Raw genomic sequence first — 23597 nt, 5'->3', positions numbered from 1 at the left:
AGTATTATCGCAGATAAAAAAAGATTATCAACTTTCAGATCTTATTCCTGCCTAAAAATAAATTATGCAAAGTCAAAATTAATGCGTTTAAGGGTGCAATCCTTTTCAGATAGGCAGCCGCCTCCAAACTTGGAGGCGACCGCCTATCCAATGCAGGGTACAGGGGGATCATTCCCTCCCCACTTCTCCTGCCCTCCATTTTCAGATATACAGCCAATTGGAGGGCTGAGCAGGAGGCCTGAGTGGGGGAGGAGGCTGCTGTATGACGCATTGGATGTGCCGTACAGGCATTTCCGCCCTCCCCGCCCCAGAACACCCCCTGGAACGACCCTTTTCGGCCACTCCACAGTCCTCTTGTGAGTGCAAAGCACAGGGCTGTTGCACGGAGCCTCAGAGGCAGCATGGAAGTAAGGGGGGGGGTCTGTTTCTGGAAAACCACATATCCTATGGCTGTCTAGCTGCTGTCTAGCGGCCATAGGATTGCTCCCTCCATGTATCCATAAAAGAACAGTATAAAATTAAGAACTTAATTGATTTAACTATGTTTTTCTTATCTTAAATATTTGGGAATTATATTAACAAAAGATTTGAAACAGTTATTGAACAGAAATTATGATTCATTGATTAAATGGATAAAAAACAAGATGAGTGAATGGAAAATCCTTAACTTATCAATACTGGGCAAAATTGCTGCATTCAAGGCACATATACTTCCCAGATTCTTTCTTTTTTTTCTTCCAAACAATTCCATTATATCCAGGACAATCAAAAATGAAGATTTGGTAACAGACTCTAGAAAACTTTGTTACTAAACAAAGACGATTTTTAGCAAATATTTGGTATTCACATACTAAAGAAGGAGAATTAGTGGTCCCAAAGTTGGACATGTATTTTGCTTTATACCAAATTAAAAATATGATACAATTTATTAGAGAGGACAATACGGCAAAATGGATATCTATGGAAGTTAATGGTATTGGTCCAAATTATAATATGTTGTCCTTTTTACCTTGGAGAGCCAAAGAAATTAAGAAAATTAATAATCCATTTCTATCATGCACCTTGAAAACTTGGGACCAATGAGTAAAAATATTAGCCCTGCAGCCATCATCTTTAATTCCAGTTCTCTCACATCCAGATTTTTCTTTTCCAGATAAATTTGACCAATTTGCACAATGGAAAGACAGGAGAATATACAGTTTAACAGATCTGTTTGTCAGTGGGAAGCCTTTAACTATAGACCAACCTGATAATAAACTAGGGAATTTAGAGGCCTCATGGTACCAAAAATACCAAATCCTTTCATTTGGTAAAAAAAACTTTATCAAACTAATGGATCATTAAGGTCCTTGACTATTTGTGAAAACTACTGTGTCACCACTACTAATATTACTAAAGGCCAAGTCTTGGGCATATAGACTTGGGTTAATCGAAGCTAAATTTGGGATACCACGTGGTTTTAAACTTGCATGGGAATCAGATTTAGATATAGACATCCCAGAGGAGAAATGGAACAAGTTCTGGACCTCCGTTCCAAAGAGATCCATATCAGCTTCAACAAAGGAAAATATGCTGAGGGCGACACATAGATGGCATTTATGCCCTGTTCAACACTCACGCTCTGTAAAAACATATTCACAATTTGCTGGAGGGGGTGCAGCGAAGAGGGTCACTTAAACATATGTGGTTAGAGTGCCCAATAGTGAAATCCTTTTGGGAACAAGTGATCTCATTCCTGTCATGAATGATGAATCAGATAATACGTTTTCAGGGCGACTTATTATTGACCATATTTTCTGGACAAAATGATCAATTAAGACATACAGATTTGACTGGAATCCTCCTTGCTGTGGCTAGATCTGAAATTGCTCAAAGATGGAAAAATGTAAATGGTCTTCCAGAGTATAATTGGTTAAATAAGAGTCTGGACAACAGCTCTATTAGAAAAACTGACAAGTAAACTGAAATATGTAAAAGGAGAAAGATATATGGATAATTTTGAAGAAACTTGGTTTCCTTTTATTTTATTTATAAATACAGAAAATTCCTTATATAATCCTCCAGAGCATCAATTGAAGTATTGGAAAGACATATTGACAGATTTGTCATCAAGAAACTAGCAAATACAAAATGTATAGATTTTAAGGTTTGATATTTTTCTTATATAGCCTAAATGGCAATGATTCCTGATGTAATCCATTATTTAATGTTTTAACAGACAGTAAGATCCCTGTGTATATGTTAGGGGTGTTTTTGTGTGTGTGGTTTTGTTCTCTCTTTTTTTCTTTTTCCTTTTGTTTCTGTTTTTGTTGTTGTTGTTAGGGGTGTTTGTTATCATGTAATTTGTATCACTGAAATAAAAATAAAATTTAGAAAAGTACAAATTGTTATATACAAACACATCTCTTTACTTTACGGTTTAGTAGCAAGAATCAAAATAATTATGATACTGTGATACCATTACAACATCTGTATTGTTACAGTAATAATCTTGAAATGCTCCCTATCAACAGACAGCTTTTTCTCCTCCTAGGAAACTTTATAGAACAGCCGGTCAACAAATACAAATGCAACTTCGTAGGAGGTTTAAATTGTCTGACAAGATTCTTATCAATGTGTGCTCCCATAATTTGTCCATCAGTTTCTTTATTTAGAATTAATTTGATCATGCAGTTGATACAACAAACCCAAACCATCCATTTGTTATGAGTGCTGCATGGGAGAAATCTGGGAGTAACAGCATTTAAATAAGTTGTTAGGAACCACCTGTTCCAGAAAACATAAAGCACCATCATGACTCCCTTTCCTTCTTGATAATATTCTATCCCATGGTTTTGCAAACTCCTTTTCCTCGCCCTACAGAAAGCAGTGGAATGCATTCATTCCTGTGAATACCGAACAAGAGAGAGAGCCATAATCAGACAAATAAAGAAATTGAGAGGCATATGAATAATAACCCAGACTTAACCTCCTGTGGAGTTCCATTTCTGTTTGTTAAAGTATTTCCCAGAGCTTAACTTCAGAATATTAGTTATCTTTTCCCACAAAAGAAAAGATGGGCTTAATGAGCTAGATTTTAATCCAAATTTCATATATGAACCAACTGTTCAGTAAAACACAACTGTTGGGCAGGAGGGAGAACAACCATGCCTAAAATAGAAAAGAGAAAGCAATGGATGTATACATATGCTATGAAGGATATGCTGCAAATTATCTACAAGTACTGATTTTACAGGGATGTGCATGTGAAAAAATTGGTTCTTCTGATTAACATTTTGTATAAATATATATGCAAAACATACAGACAAAAATGCTTAACTGACATGCTTTTCTAAAACTCAACCAATCCAAAGATTTTGGGCTAACAAGAATATTACTGTTAACACATTTCAATGGCTGAAGAATTTTACTTTAAACCTGGATGTTATACTTAGTTGGAATAAGTATACACTTAGCAAAAGGAAGTTTAGAATCTGAGGCAAATGTTACATAATACCTAAATGTCTTGTCTATATTGTGGAAATTATTCTATGTCAACATCATTAAGTGTGAAGACCTGAAGGGCTGAAATATTATGATAAAAAACACATTACCCAAATATACAGGGATAGGGCAGGATGTTTTGATTACTATATTCATTCTCAAACAGCCCTTGGTAGCGGGTGAGATATACATGACAAATCAAATCACCACACACTTTTTACCCCATCAGGATATGGGCAAACACAGTTCAACATAAATTTGTTCACACAGTGGAATACTATAGTTTCATTATGAAGGTGAGATCAACCTAGATAATTTCAACCCATTTCATGACATGCCAGAAGGAGGATTCTCTCTCATGCACTCATATTCTCACACAGTAAAATATTTAAATTATCTTGCTGATCAGGAGTATTCAGAAGCTGCTTCTAAAAGAATTATTTTATCCACTATTCAAGAAGAGGGCTAACCTTTTAGGGCTGTTCAGATGTCATGACAGTAAGTTGTGGGTTAATTAATCCATGAATTGTGGGGATGTGTGCTGCATGCGCACTGCTTCCTACTTCCATGACATCCAAACCTGGGCACTTGAGGTTCAGGTTAAACAACCTCAAGTTAACTCAAGAACAAGCAATTTTTCTTGTATTTGTGAACAATTATTCTCTCAACAGAATAGCCTGGTTAGGGTTGGTTTTTTTTTAGTTGTTTTGAAAATTGAGTTCACACAGGATATACAATAAATAAATTATAATGGGCAGTATTGCATGGGGCGTTTACATCCCTGCCAATTCTGCTGTGCAAGCAGTGGGTCCCACTGATTCCATTGTGCAAGTGGGACCCACCACTTGCGCAACAGAGGTTTAACGTTTCCCAGAAGAAGACTGGAAATGGAAATGAGTGGAAATGCTCATTTCTGGATCAAGACAGGTCAGTGGAGCTCACTTATGTGAGCTCCTCCATCCTGCCCTGTTCCAGAAATAAAAGTTTTCACTTGTTTCCAGGAGCCCCTGGAAGTGCTAAATTTCTGTTCTGCAAGTGGGAATTGGCGAGGCGCAGGAGAATTGGCAGAGGCATAAATGCCCTGTTGGATACTGCCCAATGTTATAAAAATGGGGAAAGAAAGCACTGAGCAGTGATGTCGCTTTTTAACTATAAACTTAAAAAAACACCTTCCCTTTTTTGAAAGGGAAGATGTAAGATGTGAAAATAAGGTGTAACGTTGAACCCTATCTTGGAATTAATCATTCCAAAAAGGTAAAAAAGATAACAAAATATGTTATTTAAGATAATAAAGTATCTTAAAAGTAACCACACTGCTTATTGTTTATTAACATGGTTAATTTTAAAATGTGAATTTTAGTCTCATCTCATTTAGCAAAATGCATTTCTTGCAGTTTATTCTACCTTCTGCAGTTAGTTGCTTGGCATACAGAACTGTATATATTTCATCTATGAAACTGTGCTCTAGAAAAATCACCCTCTTATTCATGGATTTACAATCAGACAAATTGTGCCCTGCTTTGTCTAACTCTGGTTACATAAAATGCTGGTGAAATGGCTGCATTTAGGACTTCTCATATTTCATTTATTCAAATTAGCTCTCCATTATACTCCAACTTTCCCCTTTCTCTTAGGAAGAAAGTCAACCCCGGAAACTGTAGGTTTAACACAGTTCAACACAGAGAAGACCAAGAATAATCCAAATAAAAACAATGAGAAAAGTCAGATGACAAGCGATTTCCACTTGGAATGAAGAGATTAAGTCATCTGTAGCCCAGATGATGAATTAGGGCTGGTGAGTATTGCCTAGATTCCAAGAAGGATGTTATTACAACATCTGTGACAGAGGTTAAGTTGTCCAGGGGAATTCCCAGTGATTGCAGTTCATAGGGCAGTATCAACCAAGATGTGAAAGTATGGATACGAGTCAGAGCACTTGGTCAACACGCACTGAAGAAGTTTTGGGCAGTTAAGCCACTCCAGCAAAGCAGTAGACACTTATCAACATCACAAGTTCAAGTCACTTTCAAAATCTGTGAGTTTACAGAACACTGTATTTGTATGGGATTAATTAATCTACAACATTAGCTACCTTATCAACTACAGATAAAATATAAATGCATGGATTATAGAGGCATAAACAGTGATTTTAAAAATCCACTAGTCATTTTTCATGTGATTGATAAAAATTATATCGCTCTCCATCAACAAATATTATCGAAGGCACTTTATAGATCAAAACTACCAAATAAAACATTACAATATACGAACGACCATAATTAAAGAAACAAGCAGGGAAATGCAACATAATAAAGACAGCAAAAAATAATTAGCAGCTTGGATGAAACAGTGAGAGCCCAATGAATGTTTAAAAAGCCTGGATGAATAAAAAGGTCTTCACCTGCAACCAAAAAGAACATAATGACCCAATTTGCACATCATGACTACCCATTGGTTGTTAAAACCATTGGTAGTCATGACCACGCAAGAGCAAGTCAGTGTGCTGGCTCCTGCCTACTTGCCTGCTTCCACTTTGGTATACAACCCATGGTTTGTTGTTGGATTAAAACTCTAGGTTGTTTCTCCCTCAACAAACAGAGTACTGGGTTCGTGGTTGTTTAGCAAAGGGGAAGCAGGAAAGTGGGCAGAAGCAAGCTCATTCCCATATGATCATAACTACCCATAGTTTAAAGAATCCATTAGTACTTGAGATGTGCAAACTGGGCCAATGAAGGTGCCACTACTGACAAGTCCATCTTCTTAGTAGTCACCCACTTCACTTGACAGAAACACACGAGGCAGCATCTCGGAAGAGGATATTAACGTTTGGGTAGGCATATATAAGAGAAAGCTATTTTTCAGGTAACCTGGCCCTAAACTGTTAGGGAAGTATAGGTTAAAACCAGCACTTTAAACTGAACATGGAGATGGACCAGGAGCCAGTGCAACTGGTAAAGCACTGGAATACTATGATTGAAATACCAAAGTCCACTTAATAATCTTGTCACTCTATGTTGAATCAATGTTGCAATATTTAAAGGCAGCCCCATGTGCACTGCAGTGCAACAGTCTAAACATGAGGTTACCAAAGCATAATTAACTGTGGCCAAGCTAACTCCATCCAGATATGATTGCAGCTGCTGTATCAGCCAAAGCTGATTAAAGGCACAGAGGGTGATTGAGTCTCTAATGACAATGTTTGATCCAAAAGCACTCCCAAACTGCAAACTTGATCCTTTATTTATTTATTTATTAAATTTATTAATCGCCCATCTGACTGGTCACCCAGCCACTCTGGGCGATGTACAACCCACCATAAAACAATTTAAAACAATAAAATTTTACCATAAACATTTTTTTTAAAATACCCTAACCCACCCCAAATGCCTGCCTGAACAACCACGTTTTTAATGCACGACGGAAGCTCATTAAAGAGGGGGCATGACGGAGTTCCCTAGGGAGGGAGTTCCACAGAGTGGGGGCAACCACAGAAAAGGCCCTCTCCCTCGTCCCCACCAGTCTAGCTGTCCTGGCTGATGGGAAAGAGAGAAGGCCATCCGAAGCTGATCTTGTTAAGCGGCCTGTCTGGTGCTGCTGGAGGCGCTCCTTAAGATAGGCTGGGCCGGAACCATATAGGGTTTTAAAGGTCAAAACCAACACCTTGAATTTGGCCCGGAAAACAACTGGTAACCAGTGCAACTCCTTCAGCACTGGAGTGATGTGATCTCGCCGGCGGCTGCCTTTAATCAGGCAAGCCTCCGCGTTCTGTACCAGCTGCAGCTTCCGAACCGTCTTCAAGGGTAACCCCACATACAGCGCATTACAGTAGTCTAAACGAGAGGAGACCAGGGCATGTACTACTGATGGGAGCAGATGGTCGGGAAGGAAGGGGCGCAGCCGCCGTATCAGATGGAGTTGATACAGCGCTGTCCGGCTCACAGCTGACACCTGAGCCTCCATGGACAGCTGAGAGTCCAAAATGACCCCCAGGCTGCGGACCTGGTCTTTCAAGGGTAGCCGTACCCCATTCAACACCAGGTCAACATCCCCCAGCCTCCTCTTGTCTCCCACCAAAAGTACCTCGGTCTTGTCAGGGTTCAGCCTCAGCCTATTCCTCCCCATCCAGCCACTCACCGTCTCCAGACATTTGGACAGGGATTCTACGGCCAACCTTGGTGAAGATTTGAATGAGAGGAAGAGCTGCGTGTCATCCGCATATTGATGACACTGCACCCAAACCTCCTGATGATAGCCCCCAGGGGCTTCACAAAGATGTTAAATAGCATCGGGGAGAGGATGGAACCCTGTGGCACCCCACAAGTAAGTGGCCACGGGTCCGAAACCTCCTCTCCCAGTGCTACCCTCTGGTACCTGCCGGAGAGGAAGGACCGGAACCACCGCAATACAGTGTCTCCAATGCCCAACCCCTCCAGGCGGTCCAGGAGGATACCGTGGTCAACGGTATCAAAAGCCGCTGAGAGGTCGAGGAGAACAAGGAAGGAGCATTCACCCCTATCCAGAGCCCTCCTCATATCATCCACCAAAGCGACCAAGGCCATTTCTGTCCCATGCCCAGGCCTGAAGCCCGACTGAAATGGGTCTAGATAATCAGTTTCTTCCAAGTGTGCCTTCAACTGCACTGCCACCACCCGCTCAATCACCTTGCCCAAAAATGGCAGATTTGAGACTGGGTGAAAGTTGTTCAGAACTTGAGGATCCAAGGAGGGCTTCTTTAAGAGCGGTCTTATCACTGCCTCCTTGAGGGCTGATGGCATCACTCCCTCCTCAAGGGAGGCGTTCACCACTGCCTTGATCCCCTCACCCAGTCCTTTAGGAGGACTGCAACCCCTAACAGGTTGAATACTTTTTTCTTGAGCAAATGAACAAACCTCTGTCTTGTCTGGACTGAGTCTCCATTTGTTCACCCTCATCCAGTTTATTACCATGCCCAGTTCAGAACATCAACAGCCTTTCCTGTATCTGAAGGACAAGACAGAGCTAGGTGACATCTGCATACTGGTGACACCTCAACCCAACTCTAGATTATCTCTTCCAGCAGTTTCATGTAGTTGTTAAACAGCATGGGGGAAAGAATAGATTCCTATGGGACCCCAAAGCACAACAGCAAGGAGCGTAGCAAAAATCCTCCACCACCTTCTGGAATAGGCCATCCTGGTTGGAGTGCAACCACCATAAAGCAGTGCCCCCCCCCCCACATAACTATGACAGTCTACCCAGAAGGGTACCATGGTTGATGATACTGAGAGTCACTGAGAGGTCCAGCAGAAGCAACAAAGTCACATTCTCCCTGTCTCTCTCCTGGAAAAGGTCATCCGACAAGGCAACCATGGGCATATCCATCCCAAACTCAGGCCTGAAACCTAGCTGAAAGGGAGTCAGAAAATAAGTTTCATCCAAAAACAACTAGTCATCACTCTCTTGAGCACCTTGCCCAGGAAGGGAATATTGGCCACAATCTGTAGCTGTTAACACCTTCTGGGTCCAAGTTAGGTTTCTTTAGGAGTGATCAAATTGTCTTTTAAGGAGGCTGGGACCACTCCCTCTCTCAAGGAAATATTTACAACCTCCAGCCAGCCATCCCTTCATTGCTAGATTTAATAAACCATAATGGGTAAGCGTTAAGCACACAAGAGGTTGCCAGGCCTGAACAAGCATCTTGTCTACATCCTCAGGTTCCAATAATTGAAATTCATCAAACAAAAATGGACCAGACAGTGCTCTGGACATCTCTACTGAAGACACAGCACCAACTTCGACGTCTAAATCATGATGTATGCAAGCGACCTTTCTCTCAAAGTGTCTAGCAAATATGTCACTGTGTGCTACCGAGGGTTCCATCACATCCTCAATGCCCACTCAGACTGAAAAAGGCCCTGAAACCACTCAGAAATGTTCTGCTGGATAACCCAGAGAGGATGAAATGGAGAAGAAAAACTAGTTTCTTCACCTCCATCACCACCACCAGAGCAGGTCCAGCAACGCTTATTGTTGACTGGATTCATCATGATTTTGCCTCCATCTGTGTTCCAACCACCTTCCAATTCACTTCACTGCCCTCAGTTCAGATCCAAGAAGCCACACAGGCTCTACTCAGCAGAAGACGGCACTTAGGGTTAATCAGGTCCGCAGCTTAAGTCATCCCTCTATTCCAAAGAGTAACTAGGACTTCAAAGGAGACCTGCCATACCAGCAGGAAAATCCTCTCAAACCCTCAGGGATCCATCAGATTCCATTAGCCCGGGTGTGGAAACCTCCAGCCTATATGAAATTATCTGACCATGACAAGGGAAAGATGTAAAATACCTATTTTTGGATTACTATGCTCCTGTACAGCTGAGAAAACCAAATCCAAACTGCATCTTCATATATACGTTGGACCAATAACATCTTGGGACAGGCTCATGGTTGTCACAGGAGCCATGAAGTCCTGATCCATCCCAGACAAGGTGGCCTTGGCATGGATGTTGAAGTTCCCCAGAAAAATCACCCTGGGAATCTCCAACACCAACCCCAAGACCACCGCGATCAGATCAGGCTGCGAGACTGCTGGGCAGCAGAGTGAGCGGTACACCAGCAGAATCCCTAGCCCAGCACAAAGTACAGACACTCCAGAAATGCACCCAGCTTTTGCTAGCCCTACTAAAAGGAACTGAAGCTGGTCTTGCAATACTCCTGTTTACTTTAACGATGCTCATGGAGAAGATTTTTCTGGGAACTAATGCCTATGCCACAGCACAGAAATGACAACCAAAGAATGATATAACATCAGTTTTCATATTCTGTACTGGAAGAGAATGTTGAAAATACAGGCACTCCAGTCTACAAATCACCCCAAGAGGAAGTCACATTGGAGGCCCCACAGAGCATCACTTATTTTGAGGAGGATTTACTTAAATCCTGATCAGTTCTAAAGTTTAAGCTTGCTGTCTTCTTGTACTGTGAGGTTTGCACTGCTATCTAGCAGACTTGCTTACCTGTGCACCTGCTGAATTATTCTAGAAAACTGGGTAGCCTCTAGGAGTGTGTGGCTGTAGTTGGTTTAACACCACCCTACATAACAATAGCTTTGAAAACTAGGAGTGGCAGGAGGGCACAAGCACAAGTCTCGAGAGGGAACAAGCACAAGTCTCTTATGTCATGCTGAGTGCAGAGGCTTGTTGCCCAATGGGAAGGAGATAATGAACACTCACCCCACAGATCTAATACCATGCAGATGTGCTATAATCTATTTTATAGATTATGACATTTGTTCAGTGACCAGTAGTAATCATACAATAATAGGAAAAAGCCAATATATTACTCTCTGAAGTATAACGTATTACAATAGTTTATTTGGCAACAGCAAAATCCAAAAGGCTAGCTTGAGTAAGCCCAATTTCTAAAAAGAGGGAGATCTTGGTACATACTTTAGGATAATCCAATTCAAAGAAGGTTTCCAAGTTGTTGATGAGGTTTGGATCAACACCCTTCAAGGGTTTCAGGAGTGAAACTCCTGGAAGCTTGCTATATGGTTGTTTGTCTGTTGCTTTCTTGTTGAGGTGTAGATGCCTGAAAAAGAATAGTGCAATTTAGGAAATACGAGAATAGTGTGAGAATTTAAACATTCATATGCATCTCTTCATTTTCACAATTTGAAGTAGGGATCTAGGAAAAGTTATGAAAATGCAGGAACAGCTTTCAGCATATCGGAAAGCATATTTCATCAGCCAGGGGTGGAGGCTATAATGGTAACACAGATGCTTTGCATGAACAAGGTCCCAGGTTAAAGCCGCGGCATCTCCAAGAGGGACAGGGAAAGAGTCCTGTCTGAGACCCCAGAGAGTCAGTGCCAGTCAGGGTAGTTAATATTGAACTAGATGGACAAATTATCTGTGTCAGTAGAAGGCAGCTTCCTGTGTTGTTGCAGGCTAATAATTAACATGATCTAAGCAGGCACAGAGGGGGAACAGTTAACATTTTCCTCCACTGCTATAGTCCTGAGGAAAATCCCTTCTCTGAGGCTAGTATCTGTAATAGGAGGAAATAGCTCACTGGCACCAAAGGAAATCCCCCAAAGCAAAATACCAGTTTCAGAAAAAGGATTTTCATCAGGACTGCAGCAGTGCAGGAAAAAAGGTTAAATTCCCCCTCCATGCCCATTCAGATCAGTACTTTCCTAACTGATGCTATTTGCATTTTTGATCCAATATCTATACTGTTGATCCAATATCTATATGGTACTTCATGCAAAAAGTAAACATGCTCATAATATTAAAATAAGTAGGTATGAAGTCATGGCTCAAAGCTGGAAGTACAGAGACCAGTAAAGCTTCTCAAACAAGCTGAACAACACTTCGGGGATTGTCATGAAAGAAATGCTACAACTTTCCATTTTATTGTAAAATAAATGTTGAATTGTCCTTAAAATATGAAGTAGAATGTTACTCTGAGGAGGGTAGGTGGGACACAAGCAAACCTGACAACATACACAGTTCAAAGTGGTTTACAAGTATATCCCCCCCTTTTTACACTCTCCTTGATTTAAGCAGTGAAAAGAGTCTCTGTAAATCATGTTTCCAAAAATATTTATCAGTTGCTTGTAGAAACTCATTACAGTCGGTTTATTCAAAGAATGCACACATACATTAATGTAATGTGCTTTGGTTTTTAGAACAGCTGAAGTGTAGCTGTTCTAAAAAGAATTTCCAAGTGTCAAAAGAAAACTAATTGTATGCCTTGGATTTGAGGCTATGTACCTTTTTTCAGCAGTTGTGAATGCAGAGAATTAATGAGTTTTTTTTAATTAGCAGACTTGCAAATAGGTCCACAAAACTTACTAGGCCACAAACATTTTTACAAGTCTGCCATAATATGATTGTTTCATAATGCTTCCTTGCCTGGCCACCTGGAAAAAAATATTATTCACCACAAGTAGACAGGTGTGTTACCTTTCATTTTAGCATAGCTTAATGTTTTATGTTGTTTCCCACCAAGGTAAATCAAAACAGAACTAGGTGGATTTCATACAGGCCTCTCCTAGCACTACTAGTAATTGCTCTTCTGTTGTACAAGAAGAATTACAATAGACTTTCCACACTAATTAATGGTATTGCACTTCTGCTGTTTCTACACCCAGCTCTGTTTAATCCACACCAGTGAGCATGAAATAAGTGCTACAGATATGAAAGGGGAAGGCCCAATTCACCATATTAAAGAATCAATTATTTAAATTAAGAATTAAATCCTTTGGGGGGATCTCTTTACTGCCTATGTCTAATTTATGCCCATGAAGTATAAAAAAACTGAGTTTTTAACATTTGCTTTAGATCAGAACTGTAGTTTGGAAGCATTTGAGAAAAACAGGTTGCTAAAATGCTAGTGACCAGAAAGTTGTTTTTAGATCATTTGTTAAATTATAGCACTAACACACTCTCATTTAAGTGCTATTTTGCTATATCTAATTAGAAGATTGATTAAAAAATAAATATGGTGATAAAATGGAGGCCATCACGAAGTTTATAGTTAAGGTATGTTAAGCTGCAATAGATCACCTGCCCATTACATCACCAAACATGTGTAAGCCATACCACTTGGCAAGTCAAAAAAGTAGCACTAAGAATTATACACGCTTCTGGAATTACTGCTCAATTCCACCACAACCACACCACCACAAATAATTCAGCTTTTTTGCGGGTATGAGAAAGGACAGAGGCAGTTGAGGAAAAACACAAGAGGATGATAATTGAATGATGTCATAAGGGATGCCCCATAAAAAGTGACATGAGACAAAGCAATTCCACACTAACAACTAGTGTAGTAAACACCTTTCATAGTAAAGGTTTCTTATTATAAAGATTTCTTACAATATGCTCTTCTTTCCAATAGAAATTCTACTACTCTTCTCTAGTAGTAAAACATCTGTGCATGTGAGCCATTATATTTGGGTGTGAATAACCAAGTAAATCTCACTGAGATGAAAAAACAAACAAAGGATCATATGGCAGCTGAAAGAGTAACAAGTTTATTGTATTCATCAGATCTCTCTGAGATGAGATATCCAAGTCACAATCCCACACCTACTATGGCATAAGAACAGCTTAATTCACCAGCAAAGCAGTTGGCATCATTTTGCATATTACGATAACCACAGTCCAAAATTAAGTCACTGTGCCTGGCAGCACAATGTATGAACTTTAGTAACCCTTATATGAGCAAAGTACTCACATCGCTTTAGTGTTAAAATATATTTTCAAAGTAAGCAACTGCCTCAAATGGGAAGGCACCCATAAAATAAATTAGAATACTGATTGTAATTTACATAAGCATGAAGCTCCATCCCATGCCTGCCTGCCTGCCCCCCCCCTCTCACACACACACACACACACACACACACACACAGCGCTCTCTGGGTGGTTTATAAAGACTGAAACCCAAAATGCAACGTAATAAAAACATAATATAATTTTTTCAACATACCAAAGTTTAAAGCAATTTAAATCAGCCAAAACAGTTAATAGCATAATACTAGAACCAAATAACTGAGATTAAAACTCCATCATATGCCATCAAATGCCTACATGTAAAGGAAAGCCTTAACCTGGCACAGAAAAAATTACAATGTTAGCACAAGGAAGAGAGCGGGGAGAGCATTCCACAATTGCGGGGCTACCACCAAGACAGTCGTCTCACTTGTTGCCATCCGGAGGAGGCACTCTGAGAAGGGCCTCAGATGTTTATCGCAGCGTAGGGGTACGTTCACAGTGGGAGAGGCGCTCCATCACGGATTCTGATCCCGAAAAATGTAAGGGTTATCGTTTAAAACCAGCACCTTGAATTGAGCTCAGAAATTTAGAGGCAGCCAGTGCGCAAGCAGACCAGAATTGGCATTATATGCTCAGGCCTTCTGGTCCTTGCTATCAATCTGGCTACTGCGTTTTGTACAAGCTGAGCTTCCCAACAGTCTTCAAGGTTAGCTCCACATAGACTGCAATGCAGTAATCTAAATTGGAGGTTACCAGGGCATAGACTACTGAAGCCAGGTTATCCCTGTCCAAACAGGGGCATAACTGGGCCACAAGCTGGTAGAAGGCACTCAGTGCCACTGAGGCCACCTAAGCTTCAAGTGACAATGATGACCCCAGAAGAACCATCAAGCTACAAACCTGCTCCTTCAGACGTGCAACCCCATCGAGAACAGAACAAACACCCTCCATCCAGTCAGAAGAACCACCCACTAACAGCATTTCAGCCAACTAATATGTAGTGTAGTTTTTAAAAAATGGTGTCCCTATTCATAGAAACAGGAAACACCAGTTGAATTTCTTGATGAATTGTACTTCAGCAATTTTGCAGTGATTGCTGTCTTTGAAATTCCTTTATTCAAGAATGATCACTTCGTCATTGACAGACTGCCCTGGAAAAGCAAAATGCTCTTCTACTGATGCCTGAATATTGCTATTTCTGATGTCATATTTGTGTCCATTTATCCTTTACATAGGACTTCTCTACATTATGGAAAAATCTTGCAATCTTACCCGGGCTTTCTGCATCCATTTCCCTGGCGTGATTAGGATGGGCTCCTTTAGATGACGAACAAAATGTGGAATTGAAAATGCCCTTTCTTGGCAGCCTTACTGGGGCTTTCTATATTTTCAATGAAACAGTGCCATCTAGTAGCTGAATTATGTCTGTTTTTTAAAATTCCAGCTTATCTCCGATCTTTTTGAAAGTGGGCTAAACAGGGAAAAGTGCAGGAGACATCCTGGAGGCTGACAACGTCATGTAAAGGACCTGCAAACTTCCATGACTGGCCAATCATGAGCATGCAATAAATTGCTCGTGTAGAGCTGCCCATAGAGAAAGGCTTGTTTGTCCTATGCAGAATGCAATAGGGCATTGCCTAAGTAGAGGAACAAGAACTGTTGCTGTGGCTAGAGTTTTCAAGGAAATTTACTTTAACATTTGCCAGGAACAGTAGACACTGAAAATCCCTCCCTGTAGGTGACAGAATTATGAGATCACTGTTCTGTTCCTCCAGCTATTGCTTGTAGGTCTATAGGTATTTAACTGTGTTTTCCCTCTCTTCCCTGCCTTTAGTGCAGTTAAAGTATTGCTTTCCCACACATACTTAGGTTAAAAACAAGGTTCTACTCAACTCTTAATATACTGTTATATTTTCCAGTAAAGCCCTTCCTCACAGGGAAGATCCTTCTTAGTATGTACTCACAACAGTTCCATTCAGCAAAGGTGCTTTCTAATGCTAACTGAAAGTCCCTGTTGCATGGTCTCTAAATTGTAGCAATGTCAGTTTCTCTCCCAACCCCTACAACAAGAGGCTTTAATTACCAATTTCCTCTTTTTGTCAATGATGAAATAGCATAATAAAAATTGGTATTTTGCCATCAAAAAAATAATATTGAAACAATATCAGTAACTAAAACCTCCCCCACCCACCCGCTGCAGGAAGAGAAACTGGCACTGGGCAGTTTAGAGAGATTACTCATTCTTAATCCCCCAGCTTGGACGAACGGGAGCCAATAAAACACCCCAAACGTCCTAAGAGAAAGTATTCCATTTAAAAAAAGGCTACAGTAGCATGTTGCCTGTACACACTGCACAGGTGGGTGCTGCCATTACATTTTAATCACAGGTCAGGGCTGAAAAAACATGGCAGGGGATGACTCAGAGAACTCTGGAATGCAACAGGCTAGCAATGTTATACAGATGCTCTATAAAGAGTAAATGAACAAATTATGATAGCACCACAGAAAGGAGCTAGTGTGGAAGCCTTGTCTATGTGCATTACACCCTACATACTTTGGGCCAAACTAGGCATGATGGGGCTGCCATGTTTGTTGTTCATGTTCCTGCTCCATGAATGCATAATGCAGAGGATAGGGGTATATTTTTAGTTCAAAAAGGGAGATGAACTCTCCTCTTTCACCTCCCTGCATTGGAGCATCTGAATTTTATTCCCCATCCTCATTACCAGAAATGAATTTAACAAGGGAAAAAGTGAAGTTTGGGTGATGAACCAGAGATATAAGGCAGGAAAGGGGGCAGGGTTTAGCGTCTCTCAACACCCCCAAACACACACAACACACACCAATGTTAAAATTAGACTGTCCCATTTTATATGTGAATAGGGCAGGCACATGATAAACAAACATGACAGCCACTGACATATCCAGTTTGGCCCTTTGACACTGCACCAAAAGGCTTGCTCCAACTTGTTAATTCCAGACTTCATGTATGAACATACCTCAAGCAATTGTGTTAAGAGAATTATTTCTGTCCATGTCTGAACACAATAGAGATGCCCTTCTGCATTGTGTTAATTTCATTATCTCAGAGGGGGAATGTCCAATAGTACAAGAATGTGAAAGATAAATCGGCATTTATTCTTTTCCCTTTCCTACAATAAAATAGAAAACACGTGAGATCAAATCCAGAAACAAATTAGCTGATTATACCCCACACTTATAACACTGAGGCAACAGGTTGTATCCATTAAAAACAAACAAACCATATACTGCTGCCATCATGCACTACTTGAATGTGCCAGAATAGAGTACTACCATTTTAGCCTGTATGTACGCATTTCTCCATCTCCTTGTATTAAAGGTTATTGTACCTTATAAGACAGAATAGAAATGGGAGAGCCATGCACACAGCCTATAAGGATGGATCCAGTTCTGGCAGCAGCAGCCTGAGCAATTTGCCATGTTGTCCAGACAGGATACATAGCAACGGTCACGGCTAGCTGGTTGCACTTTCTTCCTGCCAAAAGAATAGAGGGAGAAAGTTGAGGTAGTAGTCCAACCTACCCTTCCCTTTTCACGTATTCTTGATTTAGCAGAAGGTATAGTTCAGTGTGGACAAAGTTTTAGTCTCTCCAAACCACATACAACCAACCTTCAAAAGTTTGAAAGCCACAAAATATATACAGTCTATATGTATGCATTAAGTACTAACTTGTTTCGCCATGATTTTAATGTGGATTTTTATTTAATTCTGATCCATAAGATGTTCAGATGAAGAGTATTTGAAATTTCCTTCATAATGGCATTTGAAGTTGTTTATTTTGCAGTGAGTGAGTGATGCATTGCAGAAAAGGCACTGGGATTTGCTTCCTTTAACAGAGAACACAAAATATTTCTCACACTGGGTTTAAAATTTCTATTTTCTTCTTGATACGTACACTTCTTACAACTTTTTGCTTTTGTCATGCTTTTGCAGAACACTTCCATGAAAATAATATAGAATTTTATGTGAGATTAGATTTGATGCCATAAAAAACTCCAGCATCAGATTAGAAAGGGTGCTGTGCAGGGAGGTGAGATATCCATTGCCTGCACAAATTTATATCTTTTTTGAATGCTACAAATCATCACTGCCAGACAATTTCTGCCTTGAAAGGAGCAGATTCCCCCCCCCCTTCCTGGTCTAATGCTCCGAATTAAAAGGGAGAGGGCAGATTAAAACACACACACACACCCTTCCTATCTGAAGCCTACAGAGCATGGGCAAAAAAGGGGGAATATTCCACAGCCTGACCCTTCTCCAGACCTTGGTAGCCTCCTCTTTGCCCTGGGCTTGTGTTTATGTCTTATTGGCCAAGCCTGGTCTCTCTTCTCCATGCTGTTCATAGCTCTCCAGCAGGCCTCGGCAACCAGCCAACTCTCTCCTTTCCACACCTCTTAGGCAGCCGCTTCTGTCTCCTCTCCCTCCATTCTTCTGGTTCAGTATCTCAGGGAGGATGCCAGAAACCACAAAGCATGTATATATCTTTGTTGACTAAAGAGCCACAGTCGAATTATCAAAGAGCCAAAGTTTGGCCACTTCTGCCACAGCTATTACAGGGAAAGGCCACCACCTCAGTGCTGTACTAGGTTCTCATGGCACAGCGCTCAAGCCAACAGTCCTGCCTGGCTCATTCCATGATGTGGATACATGGTGCAGCACTACTGAACTCTTGCTATGACTTCTGAGGGCTGGAGAGTCATGAGAGCTGCCCCCTTGATGCAAGCCACTGACATCTCAGCTCCCCTTGTTCACAGAGAAACAGAGGGCAGAGTCAGAGGAGGAAAATGGTGACTGGGGCAGGGTCATCATCCCTGTGGTCTAATTTGCTGTGTAGAACACACACACACTTCGTTTGTTTAAATTCTTTTCTAAATGAAATAATTTACACTGAAATCTGAGAGCCAGGAGGGTTGGTTTTAGGCATGTTCCCCACAGCAATTTAGGTCACAACTAAATATTGTCTAGCCACTTCATACACCAAAACCAAAGTACGGCTCCTCCTCTGCAAATTGGTGTCAAAGTGTGTAATTAGCAGTGGAGAAGCAGCAGCCAGAAGGAGAATGCTTCACCTTCCTCTGCTTCCCCACATCACTTTCACTCTACAACTAGTGGTACAGAGTAGAAATCCTGAAAAATAAGTGGTGCCACTGCTGTTCAAACTTTGTTGTATGTAAATGCAAGTTCAACTCTTGGAAATTCAACACAAAAGCAACTGGCATGTACACTAAAGGCCATTACCTGACTTCTCCCTAGAAACCTGAATCCTTCAGTTCACCTTGGGTGGGAAAGAGGATTCCTCACTGTCCCCAAGCAGATTAGAAAGAGATATCTTGAAAAGCAGAGAGAGTTGAGACTGGGGGCAGAAATCTCATCACTGCTATCAGGAGTTGTTTCAGGCTCCTCAGATAAGTAGATATTGTTTATATCTCTGGTAACCAGCCACTTTTACCAGAGTCATTTAAAAAACAAACAAACAGAGGGCCAAATTTCCCATCCAAAGTGGCTTGCAAATAAGCCCATCCGCTACGCCTCCTACATCTTTTCTGCACTACCTGAGAGGAGTTGTCCCTCCTCTCTGTGTCACACTTCAGGGCCAAACTATATGCAACTTTTGTTATGTTGTGAACCTCCCAGAGAGCTTTGGCTATTAGGCAGTATAGAAATGTAATAAATACAAATGTGATAATAAGTAAATAAATGAATATGTAGTTTGTTTTTGCAAAGTTGATTTTCATTAATAAGTAACAGGAATTAGGGAGAGGGCTGATTCCAGTTGGGATAACAGCAGGAGAAAGAGTTAAAGCTCCCCTCACAGCATGATCCTGATCTGGCTTGGGTCATGCCACACAAGCTATTTATTGAAGAAAAATAAACACCACAAAGACAAACTATGTGACAAACGTTAATTCTAGTTTGGTCCTTAGTCCCCGCTTCAAGGCTAGGCAGAAATCAATAGATTACGGACAGGTGGGAAAAGAAAGTCCGGGCTTATCAAGGAGAGAAGGCTTTTCCTGTTGCTCATTCACTCAGGTCTCTAAACTCTTCTTCCCTGGGGCTTTTACAAGATTCATTAGGAAGGGGAGGAAAAGGGCAGATATCTGCTGAAAATAACTTTATTTTTATTATATATATTTTTAAGAACTAGAACTAGAGTAGCATAGTGGCTAAGACAGCCTTCCCCAACCTGGAACCCTCCAGATGTTTTCCATCAGCCATATCCAGCATGGCTAATGAAGTTCTGGAGGGCACCATGTTGGGGAAGGCTGGGCTGACCTGTGAATCAGGAAGCCCCCAGTTCAAATGTCACCTTTGCTAGGTAGCCTTAGGCAAACCACTTTCTCAGCCTAGTTCATGAACCTGAATACAAGGTAGAGGTGGCATCTGAGCTCCTTAACTCTTTTGAACTCACGTTTTCTGCTTCAGCACTGATTTCAGAGAAGGCAAGCTGATAAGATTCAGATACAAGTAACTTAGCCAAGAAAATTAATACAAGATAGAAGCGAGGTCTGAGCCCTAAATGTAAAATTGTATCTCTAACTGCACAAAGGCAAACTAATGATGCTCAGAGAAACACACGCAGACAAGACACCCACCCACATCACACACAATAAAACCTCAGACAAAACACACACAAATGAACATCACACCCAAGGAAAACATGCATGCGCACATACACGCACAGGCAAAACACACACCATACCAAAACAACCAGCTACCACTAACCAAGAAGAAAAGACAGGTTACACACAGCACAGCCCAACCCTCCCATCCCCCCCACTTCTAGCCCCTTCAGGATACTCCTTCTCACACACACCCTGGCCCTCCAAGTTGCTCCCCCCTCCCTGGCTTATCTTTCTCTTTTTTCTAGGCAGCTGGGGACACCCCAAAATAAAGTGCTGAACTGCATCCACCCACCATTTTTATGTCGAGGCATTCTTGGAAATAAAGACTGCGCTGGAGGCCAACATGCCTTCCAATTTCTTTGCAGCATGCCAGCCTTCCAATTTGTTTGCTGTTGTTTAACAAATTAAAACATGAAGGGGCAGGGAATCTGGATGATGGTCCCCTGGAAAACTTTCGTACTAATCCCCGATGGCCAGGTTGTTTGTTGGTAATCTGCAAGCCTACAACACAAGCCTAAGATTGTGTCTGGAGTACTGAATTCAGGTTGAGGAACCACAGTTCAAGGATGACAATGATGACAACAGCATAGAAAGAGTTAAACACTGAGAGCTAGAATGTTTAAGTTGATAGGCAGGACTGCTCTGTCAGCCCTTAGGATGCTATCGTAGAGGCTATGGGAGACCCTGCTCCTTTTCCACCTCTTCTGCTCTGAAATAAAGTCTCATAGTACTTCTGCATTTATGATAGCTTCTTTTTGGTCTTAGCACCACCACTATTGCTTCAGTCCAGCTCCAAAGATTTGAACAAGGAACCCCCAGCACTGCAGAGTGTGTGACCAACTGCTGTCACTGCATAATTCATTCATTTCATTTATTCCACTCTTCACTAAGAGCAACAACTTAAAAATCAGATGCCCCAAGCCTAGACACAGGCTGAACATAAATGCCTTGCATTGTTGTATGTGTGTGTGTGTGTGTGTGTATGTGTGTTTAATGGTGTTTTTAAAAACAAAAACAAAAGCTGGTTTTCTAGCTGCCATTAAAATCTAAAACAAGACTTTAAGCAGGCCTGAAAAATAACTGCTAAAGAAAAACCAGGACAGTTCACAACTCCCACCTTTGAAAGAGGTTATGTACAAACAACATATTAGTGTTTTATAAGGCTAGCAGTGCAATAATGAAGTACCCGATATATTGCTGAATCTGAAATATCTCTTAAATAGGGAAGCAATATTCTCCTTCTAGATAGTTGAAGCTGTTTCACGAATAAATTAAGGGTGCAATCCTATGCATATTTGGGCTAGAAAAAGCCCTATAAGTATCACATTGGGAGTTGTAGGACTTTTTCCTGTCTAAACATGCATAGGATTGCACCAGAAAGGGCTTACCAAAGGCAAAGAAAAATGCTTATTTCAATATACAACAAATGTCTTACTAGAAACTATCAATTTAGTCAGTGTTTTTTCCATACACTTCTCCTAACTGCCCGAGGGATAAACTATTAGCAGTCCTGAGTCCATGAAATTAGTATAACAACAATGTAATTCTGTCTTTTTGGTCCATTTCTCCTTAAACACTTTTTTCAAATATTTTAAATCCTGAAAGTGACCATTTTTATTTACATTTCCTTATAGATTTATATGGATATCCATGCTTGTGTCTTTAATAATTATTACCTCATAGCTATAAAATAAAATTACAAGAGCATTCCACATACAGATAGCCTTATGATCAAGCTACACACTATGAAGCGTAAATGTACACACATGCATACTTTTCTTCAATTAAAAGCTACTACATGAGACTGCAATCTTGAACAGAGCATCATTGAGGGAGGGACCCTTTTCCCTCAGGCCATACTTCTATTCAAAATCACACCCTGCCAAGCTGCTTTTCTCCCCACAGGGAAAAGCTTCCAAGATCTGTATCCTCCCCCTACTGGGGAGGAGCAGCTTAGGGCAATGTTGAGCAGCTATACAGCTTGAAGGGGAAGGGTTAACCAAAACTCCTCTACCAAACAAAGTTCTGCTGCAGATTGTAGCCCTGACAGCTGCTTTTCATTTTAAAGGGAGTTGGGGTGTGCTGAAGGTACCTTACTGGATCAGATCCACACATCTGCTAACAAATAGTCAGTTAATCAGCTTTGGCATCCACTGTTCAACTGATCAACTGTTTCAAGAGGTGGACAGAAGTGGAATCTGCCCCTGCTCCCTCACATCCAAAAGAGATAAGCTCTGCAAGTTATGCTAGTCAGTATGCATGTACAGATGCACTTCAAAGGAATGTATCCACTCCTACTAAGGATATGTGGATAAATGCTCTAGTATTTAGCTTCCTTTTTCACTTCCCTGCCACAATTCTTAAAATTCACACACTGTCCCACATCTGTATTAGTAAATGAATTTATCATGCAATGTGTGGTTTTACTGCTTCTTAATTCAGAAGGATTTCTGTATAAGGACAAGCAATCTCAGCACTGACACATCACCTTGGAGTTTAAAAAAAAAAGTATGATGGTGAAGACAATGTTTTTAAATTGGGCTCATAGGTTAGCATTTATGCTGCCTGCAAGTACAGCCAACATTATGCTATTTAAAGATAACACAATCTATGTTACTGTCAAATTAAAGGGTGGACACTTATAAAATGCAAAATGCAGCATCAGAACCATAGATAATGCAACTGTAAACATGTGTTTAGGATCAGAATGACTATTTCTAGTAGACTCACTAGATAAAGAAATATGCAAAAAGCATTCAAAGCCAAGTAAAAGAAGCCAACATCTTCATTCCTTATGCACCAAATACCCATTTTACTCAGTTCACCCATATGAGGACAACCATCTTATCAATTTTATAGTACAGAACCTTTAATATATGAAGGAAGAGACCAACTTTCTAATTCCAGGATGCCATGCTACAAAGTATCCTAAAGCATTTTAAGTTATACACTGGATACAGGTTTTGCTGTATAGAATCTGGCTGTAAGTATTATTGCAACAAGCATTGTTTCCTGAAACATTGTACACCAGTTTCTTCCTAGTGGACTTAAACCAACAACAGGAGCAGTTGTATGACTTTAAGACACATAATAAACTCCATAATGAAGTCACAAACAGGACCTTAACACTAACATATATTGAAATAATTTAGAGGCAGGGCTGAACCTCAGGTATATAAGAGCAGA

General features: G+C 40.7%; 1 protein-coding gene across 1 annotated transcript in view; it reads right to left on the bottom strand.

Moving 5' to 3' along the window:
• The window catches only part of UGCG (UDP-glucose ceramide glucosyltransferase), a 46426-nt gene that overhangs the window by 19986 nt on the left and 2843 nt on the right, over positions 1-23597 (bottom strand). The window contains exon 2 of the mRNA XM_084834686.1: positions 10911-11052. Within this exon, the coding sequence (XP_084690812.1) occupies positions 10911-11052 (142 nt within the window). The remainder of the gene's footprint in view (positions 1-10910; positions 11053-23597) is intronic.

The sequence above is a fragment of the Heloderma suspectum genome, chromosome 2, assembly GCF_057233095.1.
Source record: "Heloderma suspectum isolate Gila_16-S chromosome 2, 16-S_ref, whole genome shotgun sequence".
Taxonomy (NCBI): domain Eukaryota; kingdom Metazoa; phylum Chordata; class Lepidosauria; order Squamata; family Helodermatidae; genus Heloderma; species Heloderma suspectum.
The sequence above is the reverse complement of the archived record's forward strand: the minus strand, read 5'-3'. Positions and strand labels throughout refer to the sequence as shown.